This window comes from Amblyomma maculatum, chromosome 1, assembly GCF_055883805.1.
Source record: "Amblyomma maculatum isolate TAMU_Amacu chromosome 1, ASM5588380v1, whole genome shotgun sequence".
Lineage (NCBI taxonomy): Eukaryota > Metazoa > Arthropoda > Arachnida > Ixodida > Ixodidae > Amblyomma > Amblyomma maculatum.
In genome coordinates this window covers 57,380,324-57,389,728 of record NC_139344.1, presented here as the reverse complement: position 1 = coordinate 57,389,728, position 9,405 = coordinate 57,380,324, and the positions used below count along the sequence as shown (strand labels likewise).

The 9,405-nt window shown below is 49.5% G+C and overlaps 1 protein-coding gene across 1 annotated transcript; it reads right to left on the bottom strand.

Annotated features, from left to right (window-relative positions):
* Window positions 1-2,655: 2,655 nt before the first annotated feature.
* On the bottom strand, window positions 2,656-4,701 carry LOC146202446 (uncharacterized). The gene has a single exon (XM_084601285.1). It carries the CDS (start codon window positions 4,684-4,686, stop codon window positions 2,656-2,658), a length of 2,031 nt encoding a protein of 676 aa, XP_084457411.1. The 5' UTR covers window positions 4,687-4,701.
* Window positions 4,702-9,405: the final 4,704 nt, after the last annotated feature.

The window sequence follows — 9,405 nt, the reverse complement described above, 5'->3', positions numbered from 1 at the left end:
AAACATTATACAGTAACGAAATATTTTTGTTTATCTCGAATATTTTTTCACCAATCTTAATGTCGCCTTTTTTTTTACTGTTATGTAACACGAATGTAATATTTTTGAAAATGGTAAAACAACTTTGCGCGAGCATGTATGCTCACCTGATGAGGGTGTACAACTTGAACGCTTTTCAACTGTCAACAGTAAGGGTGACACATGAGCTCCACAATGCAGCACGACATGCAGCTTATGCGCTCACCTCTGAATAAAAACATGGAGTCAAGAGATTTACAACAACAGATATTATAACAGATTTAACAGCTGAGCCAGTTGGCTGCCAGACATTATAACGGGGTTTTTAGCGCAACCAAGACTCACACAAGAAAAAGGACAACACGAGCGCTTACAACTGTTTAATCGGGTGACAGCTGTCGACATATATAGCCCCATCAGCTTAGAAAGAGGACCACAGAACCACTTACAGATGTTTAAATCCGTCGACATAAACCAACCTACCAGCTAGAAGAAGGACAACACCGGGGCTTACACGCAGCTGTTTACTCAGGTGAAAGCGGTCGACATATAAGCCCTGCCTGCAATTGGGTTTAATGCACCGGTGAAATTCCGTGCCCCTCCCCCTCCCCAAGGAAAAAAAAAAAATCCTGTCGCCGGGGCATGACCAGCGTTTCGTAAAGTGGTATCGTCACATATGAAATTCCATTGTGCTGTTGGACAGACGGGACGGGACGTTGCGTAAACGTCCGAATAGGGAACATTCAAAAGATATCGAAAACAATGAGAGTGAGCGAAGTGCAGAACACTGCAGGGTTTGCACCAATTACAGACCAGGTTCCTCAATGTGAGGATCTTAGGTAGTGGAAGACAAAAGACAGGTCGTGAAACTCTAGATGCATTCCGCATCAAAAATGCGGGTTTGAGCTGTGTCAGTAACTCTTGGGTTTATTTCATTGAGACCGAGAATAAATTTCTTTCACGCCTACTCTAACAAAGATTCGTGCTTATATTTTGACATTTTGTGCAAGGAGGGCTATACCGGATGTTTCTTTAGAAAGTCCAAATTTTTTAATGTAACTGACCTTAGGTTTATTTTAGCCCTGGGAAAATAGTGGCGGCTATGGCAGGTACTAGGTAAGAGGTAGAGTATAATATAATTCGTTCCTTAGTTAACTAAATTCGTTAATCACCTTTTTTAATTTTATTGCGAAAGCAATGCTACTTCCATTTTAAGCCCTTCGCGTCACCACGGTCGGTAGGCGCGTTTTACCTTTAATGACCCCAGATGGTTGTGACGTCATACCAGCTGCGAGAGATGGGCTACCAAGTCCAGTCGTCGGTTTGCGGCGGTCGGTAGACACGACGCGCTGCAGCTGCAGCCGCTGCGCTACCGAGTGGAGGCGCTGCTGTCACTTCTTCTAAGAAATAGCTAAGAAACAGGCAGACAACCATTGACTACTGTCTAATGTCGCAGGGAATTTATAACAAGATCACAAAAATGGAAATAGATGAAGAAGAGGAGTGTATACCGGGAAGTGATCAAAAACGTATTAGTCTGCAGATCGGGCCATTGATGAAAAGAGAAAACTAAGACAAAAAGTAAACGCAAAATTAAACGACGATCAAATAGCGCAGACAGCAGCAGACATAGAGGAAGCAATAGAGAAAAGCCTCATGGAAGACTGGGATTATGAACAGGTAGAACTACTCATAAAGAGGAAAATTAAGGAGGTTAAAGTAGCAAACCGCTGGAATGGAAAGTGAAATAAAGAAATCAGGGAAGCTATTGAACGACGGGCTGCTTCAAGGGAACACCGAGTGGCAAAGAAAACAGGTATCTCAGGAGGAAATCGACCAAAAATGGGAATCATATCGATAGAAGAAACTTGAGGTACAGGCCCTTGTCCAAAGTAAAATAAAGCAGTCCACCGATCGCTGGATGGCTGACATACACGATGCCTCTAGACGCTGAGCAAGAAAATTCTGGAACCATATAAGCTGGCAAGGAAAAAGAATCAAAGAAAGCAGGATTGGATTCAAGATAACAGGGGAAATTGTTTAAAGGGAGACAACGCAGTGAACTACATAGCCGAGCCCGCCGGGGTGGCGCAGTGGTTACGGCGCTCGACTACTTTTTCCAAGGACGCGGAATCGAATCCCGGCCTCAGCGGCAGCTTTTCGGTGGAGGCGAAAAGCAAGGCGCCCGTGTTCTGTGCGATGTCAGTGCACGTTAAAGAACCCCAGGTGGTCGAAATTTCTGGAGTCCTCCACTACGGCATCTCTCATAGCCTGAGTTGCTTTGTAACCATTATAAGAACCAAACCATTATAAGAACGACGATAGTGTAATCTCCGCAAATTAGGAAGCAGCATAAGGTAGCAGAATACAAAGCAGCTTAGAACTGACAAATCTAAACTGGAAAAAGGCAGAAAAAAATATTCCTAAAAACACATCTACAGGAATAGATGGAATTCCGATCAAGATGATTAATGAGCTTGGTCCAAAAAGTAAGGAAACGTTGTTAAAAGCTCTGGGAACAGTCATAACGAATAAGAAAATTCCGAACAGCTGGCAGCAGAGTGAAATGAATTTGAGTTATAAAGGGAAAGGAGAAAGAAGTGTAGTAGTAGTAATGCACTTTATTCAGGACTCAAATTAAGCGTCCAGCAGGTCGGCTGCCTGTTGTACCAAGGCTAGTTGTTCCTTCGGTGAAGATTCCAGCCAGGCACGCCAGGATACAGGTGGGGGGTATGGATAGTGTGAGGATTGTATGGCGGCAGGACAGAGGAAAAGACAGTGTTCAAGATTCGCGTAGATGGAGGGGCAGTTAGGGCACGAGGGGTCAGCTCGCATGTGATAAAGGGAGAGGCGCGCCGGGGTAATGAGGGCATTTGATTGAATTTTACGGAGAACTCTGGCTTGGGGGATAGTGAAGGCTGGTTGGGGCGCCGGAAGACGGGCAAAATCTTCCTTTAGCTGCGTATAATGCTCTTTCAGGATGTGTTTTAGAGCGTATGCCTCGTCACTTGTCGGTGGGATGACCCAGGGGATCACCGGAGCCCGGTTATGGAAATCGCCGGCGATCTGATTACACAGCTTATTTCCGGCGATCCCTGAATGACCAGGGATCCACTTTAGAGTGACAGTGGCTGGGCGTAAGGCGAATAAGGCCTCATCGAGACTGTCTCGTAAGTCAACGGGTGTGGTGCGGTTGTGGATGGATCGAAGAGCGTTTTGTGAGTCCGTGTATATAATGTAGTTGTTTGTGGAGGGCATTTGCACGAATGTCTGAGCGGCGTGCACGATGGGCGTGATTTCAAGCGTGGTTGAGCAGGGAGGGTTACTAAAAGGTCCACACGTCTGGCATATGGGGTCCGGAAGATGCGGGGAATGGATGACATATGCGCCGGTGCCAGTGTCTGAAAGGCGTGAGGCGTCTGTATGAGTAGAGACCGTATGAGTAGAGAAAGGAGGGTTGTGGTCGGTAGCTTGTGCCTGTCGACGACCGTCATGTAGCCCCGGCTGCATGTGCCGAGGGATGGGTGCAATCCGGAGGTTAGAAGGGAGTGCATGACCGGGTATGTGGAGAGGAAGATGAATGGGGGGTATTCCAGCCTCCCGCAGAATCCGTCGACCCTGTTGCGTGCCGGACAAGCGGGCTAGCTGGCGCTCCCGATGGAGGTTGATGAGCGCAGGAAGAGGCAGGAAAAGGCCTGTTTCGTAGAGTCGTTGGTTGGACGTGTGAACTGGGAGATGTAGTGCGGCTTTGTATAGAGTGTTGAGTGCGGCACTGAGCTTGGTAAGGTGTTGCTGTGTAAGTTTAAGGTAAGGTATGTAGTAGAGGATTTTGTTTAGGGCCAAGGCGTGTGCTAGCTGCGTGGCACGTGACTCGCTTAGTCCAGCATGACGCTTAACTACACGCCGAACCAATTGAGTAACTTGATGACATGTGTTAATGGCCTGTTGAACGGAGGGCGTGCTTTGTTTCGTGTGAAGGTGCATACCCAGAACCCGGCATGAATTGACTCGGGGTATTGGTTGGTTATCGATGTGTAGTGATATGAGTGACTGGGTGGAGCGTTGATATTGTGTATGCGTGAGGAAAATGAGTTCGGATTTTTCCGGTGCTGGTTGAAGTCCGGTGTGAGAAAGAAAAGAGGAGATGAGGTCAAGGCCTTGCTGTAGCGTGTTTTCGACATCTCCTGGGGGCCCGCGGGTGCACCAGAGTGTGATGTCATCAGCGTAAAATATATGATGCAGATCGGGGATGGAGGTGAGCTTTCTGGCTAGTGCGGTCATGCCGATGTTAAAGAGAGTCGGGGAGAGCACAGCACCTTGTGGAGTGCCACGTGTTAGGGCGATTGGTTCAGTAAGAGTATCTTGTAGTCGAAATTGGGCCGTCCTGTTCTGCAAAAAGTTACGGAGATAAGTATATGTGTTATGCCCGCAGTTAGTGTGCTGAATGGAGTCGAGCATGTGATCATGACTGATGTTGTCGAATGCCTTGCGAACGTCAACTGTGACCAAGGCATGTACCTGAGCTGAGGGGGGCTGGAGGAATGTGTGTTCGAGGAGGAGGAAAAGGTCTTGCGTCGAGACGTGAGAACGGAACCCGATTAGGGTGTGAGGAAAGAAGTCGATGGCGTCGAGATGCTCCTGAAAGCGGGCCAGAACCAGCCGTTCCATAGTCTTTCCCACACATGAGGTAAAGGAGATGGGACGAAGGTTTTGGAGAGTAGACGGTTTACCTGATTTCGGAATAAGGACAATGGTCGAGGATTTCCACTCGTCGGGAAAAGTGCCCTCAGACCAGTGTTCGTTGATGTAAGAAAGAAGAGTTTCTTTGTCGGGGTCAGGAAGGTTTCGAAGAAGAGTGTAGGTGACGAGGTCCTCACCTGATGTTGAGGAGCGGGAATTTTGTGCGAGAGCAAAATCAAGCTCGTTGAGAGAGAAGGGTTTGTCGAGATCTGCTTGAGAGGCGCCTGTGTAAGCTGGATAGGTTGATAGAAGAGGTGGAGGAATGTATAGGTTCGATAGAATTTGCTCTAGTTGAGCGGGACCTTGCAGGGACAGAAATTTATCGATAGTGGGGGTGGGGTGGGGTTGGGGACCGAGAAGGGAGCGGAGGAGATGCCAGGTGGATTTTTGGTGGAGGGTGCCATTGATGCGGTTACAAACTTTATCCCAGTTAGATGCCTCAAGGGTCGAACAGTAGTGTGTTATGTCAGAGTGTAGTCGGTCTAGTGTTTCTTTGAGTTGGAGGTTGTGTGGCTGTTGTCTGATTCTTCTAAGGAGTCGCTTGCGCCGCTTCCACAGGCGGATTAGGTGTGGGTCAGGAGTTACAGTGGGCGCAGAAGACATTTCTGTCGTAGTTGCAGATTGTCGTGCCGAATGAAGAGATTGGAGCCAATCTGGATATGGGGGAGCTTGGGATGAGGTGGAAGGGCGGATTTTGCGGAATGATTCCCAGTTTGTGAGGTGTCGGGTACTTTTCCGGTGGCGTAGAGAGAGATCGAGAGATAACAGAATGATATAGTGATCGCTGAGGAGCTGTGCGTCCGTGCTTTGCCAGGTGATTTGTGTGGAGCCTCGGAAGAGCGCGAGGTCAGGGGTGGACGGTTTTTGTGTGCTTGCTCCTGTGCGTCTGGGTATGTCAGGAGTGTTGAGTACGGTGAAGTGATTCTGCATAATGTGTGTGTGAAGTATGCGGCCCGGCCGTAATGTAGTCGGGTAGCCCCAGCTGACGTGCGGGGCATTGAAATCTCCTGCCAGTAGCAGCTCGTGGGTGGGAGCTAGGGATGCAGTGAAAGAGAAGAGTGGTTTGAAAAGGCAGTATTCGGTGGGTCTGTTATAGAGATTGAGGAAGCATATAGGGCGCTGTTTTGGTGAGGGATAAAATACGAAAGCAATGAGATAGGGTTGTAGCACGGTCGGGATTTCGATGTGTTCGAACTTGAGGTCTCTACGGATGAAAGAGGAAACGAGGGGTTTGGTAGTGTTGGGGGTGTGCAGTCCACGGTATCCAGGGATGTTATGAGTGTGGCGTGTTTCTTGAAGTAGCAGGAAAGCCGGTAGAGAAGGAAGAGTGAGAAGCCATTGATACAGAGGTGCTTTATTTGTTCTGATGCTGCGGCAGTTCCATTGCACAATTTGGAGTGCGGTTGTGTTAGCCATTATAGTGCGTTAGAGGTGGGAGAGAACGACGAAGACGGCGGGGGTGGAGGCAGAGGACCTACCTCGGCCGCCGGAGTTGGGTGTGCACGTTTGAGAGATTGGGAGGTGGCTTGCATGGGGGTGGGAGTGTTGAGGTGGATGGTTTTTTCGAGGGAAGCGACGCTGTAGGTGAGCTCCTCGATTCGGGATACGAGGGGGGAGACAATGGAGAGAACGTTAGAAACAAGGGTTTCGGGGGTGGAAACACGTTGGGTGATTTCGGTCAGTTGTTGCTCACACGGAAGAAGACAGTTTTTTAGATCAGTGTATTGTTGCAAAAGTTTAGCGGAGGAGGGGCGGAGAGGGGGGATGGGAGAGTGCCTGGCATACCTGAGCATGAGGGGGTGTCTTGCGAAGTTGCTGTCAGCTGTGGTTTGACCGGGGGCAACCTCTCCTGAGGGGCCGCCTGTTGGTTCACTGCGGAGGTGGACTGATGCGGGGTGGGTTCTTTTGGTCCCGTGATTTGAGGTTGAGGTTGGGCTGTCAACTGAACAGTAGCAGGACGCAGGAACGATGTGGTCGGTGCTGTAGATGGCGGTTGAAGAGGCATCTGATGAGGCTGGTTCTTTCCCCAGGTCGATGTGGCAGGTAGAGAAGTTAAAAATTGCGCAGATGACTGCGGATTCGCATGTAGGGCAGTGCTATCCGGGCCCGTAGGTGGTGAGGCCTTATGAATCGACGTAGCACTGCATAATTTGATGCGCTGCTCCTATGAAGCTTTGGCCCGGGCTTGGTCTTGCTGATGCTGAATGGGACATGCGGTGTCGAACGGTGGATGGTCTGCTTTGCAGTGAAGGCACCATGGCGAGCAGGGATGGGCGTCGTCAGCTGATTGGAGCTCAGTAGAGCAGATGTTACAGCGGAGGTAACGTTCGGTGCAGGTATAAGTCCGGTGCCCGTATTGCAGGCATTGGGTGCATTTATATGCCTTGGGGTGATTTGGGCGGCAGCGATACGCGGCGCGGCGAAAATAGACGGTGTTTGGAATTACTGAGCCCTCGAAGGTGATGAGGAAGGGCTCGGTGGTGCCCATCATGCGGGCGTTGAGGATGTTTGCAGAGTAGCTTTCCAGGCCTTGCATGAGAGCAGCTGTGGAGAGGCCAGCGTCGACTCCGTGTATCACACCGCGGCAGGAGTTGGTGGGGGCTGCGATGTATGAGTGCACGAGCATTTCTTCCTTGTTGAGGGTGATGTGATTAATGGCACTCAGGCGTGAAGCAATCAGCTGGGACGAGGTCTTCATGATAGCAATCCGTTGCTGGGGCCGGAGATGGAGAGAAATGTCGGAAGAGGCACCGGCAGGGAGCTGAGCCGCCGCGGAGAAGGCGGTGAGTAGAGCGTAGGGCTTACAGTAGGCGCAAAGGCGGCGGCGGTGAGTTGCACGCACACGGAGTGGAGGGCATACCGGGAACGGGGCTCAGTGCGTGTCTTACGGGCGGCGGGTGTAATCCATCCGTCTGCGGGGTCGGGGGTAAAGTCCGCGGAGTCGAGGAGGGCATCGTTCTAGGTGGCGGCGGACGGTGCGGCGGTGAGAGGCATGGCGGCGATGTTTCCAGGGGCAGGCTGCAGTTGGAGCGTCGCTGGGGCCGAGGAGTCCATGTTATGCTGCGGGGCTGCGAGGCTTACGAGGGCGGCGGCCGCTTCGGATTTTCGAACAGCCGCCTCCACGCAATGCGGAACGGTACCGGGTTGTACTTGATATCAGTCGGTGCGCGGTGATGAGGTTACGCGCCGGTTGAAAACTTTCAGGGGTTGGTGGCGCAGAACAGCGATGCGTGCAGATTTGATCGGAGCTCGACGCGGGTGCTGCTGCCCTGGGCGACGCCACCTGGTGGCCTCGGAGAAAGGATGCACATAAAATCCTACAGGCCGATTATCATAACATCTGTTATGTACAGGTTGACCGTGCAGGCGGTGAAATTAAAGGTGCAAGCATGGGTAGAAAGTAACAAGATACTCGGAGAACTTCAGAACGGCTTTAGAAATGGTAGGGGCTTAAATGATAGTCTGTTCGTGCTTACCCAATGCATCGAAATATCTAGAGTGGAAAATAGACCTTTGTATTTGGCCTTCCTGGACATAAACGGGGCGTACGACAACGTAAACAGGGAACTCCTGTGGAACATATTAAAAGAAGAAGGTATCGGTTATGTGATAATAGAGTTCCTACAGGCAATATATCGGGATAACAAAGTAGAAATTACATGGGAAGGGATAAAAAGTGCGGAAGATGTCAAAGTATGCAAAGGATTAAGACAAGGCTATCTATCACCGCTGCTGTTCATGCTTTATATGATAAACCTGGAACGGAGGATACAAGACAGTAACCTAGGTTTTAACCTGTCATATAGGTTAGGTGGAAAGGCGGTAGAGCAGCGCCTCCCCGGTTTTATGTATGCAGACGATATTGCGCTGCTAGCTGAGAGTCTGGAAGAATTGCAAACTCTAGTTAAGTATTGCGGAGACGAAGGGGACGCTCTAGGCTTCAGCTTTAGCGCAGTTAAGTCGAGTCTGATGATTTTCAACGGCTCAACTGATCAGGGTCTTAAAATACAAGGCCTTGAAATACCTAGAGTAGCAGAATATAAATATCTGGGGTATGGGTAAACGAAGGATTGGCATACATTGGAAAGCATGAGCAATCACTTAAGGGCGAAGGAATGCCGGGATAATGAAGCGTAAGGCATTGTGGGGATACAATAGGTATGAGGTTTTGAGGGGTATTTGGAAAGGAATTATGGTGCCCGGACTTACTTTCGGAAATGCGGTTTTGTGCCTAAAATCAGAGGTACAGTCGACATTAGAAACAAATCAGAGATCCGTTGGACGATCAGCACTAGGTGCCCACGGCAAAATTACAAATGAGGCGGTACAGGGAGATATGGGCTGGGCATCTTTCGAAGTACGGGAAGTTCAGAGCAAAATATTATATGAGGAACGCCTGAGGAAATTCTACAGTAACAGACGGGCAGCTAAAGTTTTTAAATACCTGTACTTAAAAAGCGTTGACTCACAATGGAGGAAAAGAACTGGGAAACTAACTAGTAAGTATGCTAGTCACAAGGACGGAGAAATAAAGAGCATTAAGCAACAGGTGAAAAACACAAAAGGTAAAAATTGAATCAATTCGATGGAAAAGAAACAGAGTGTGGAAATATACCGAAAGTGGAAAATGCAGATCAGGAAGGAAGC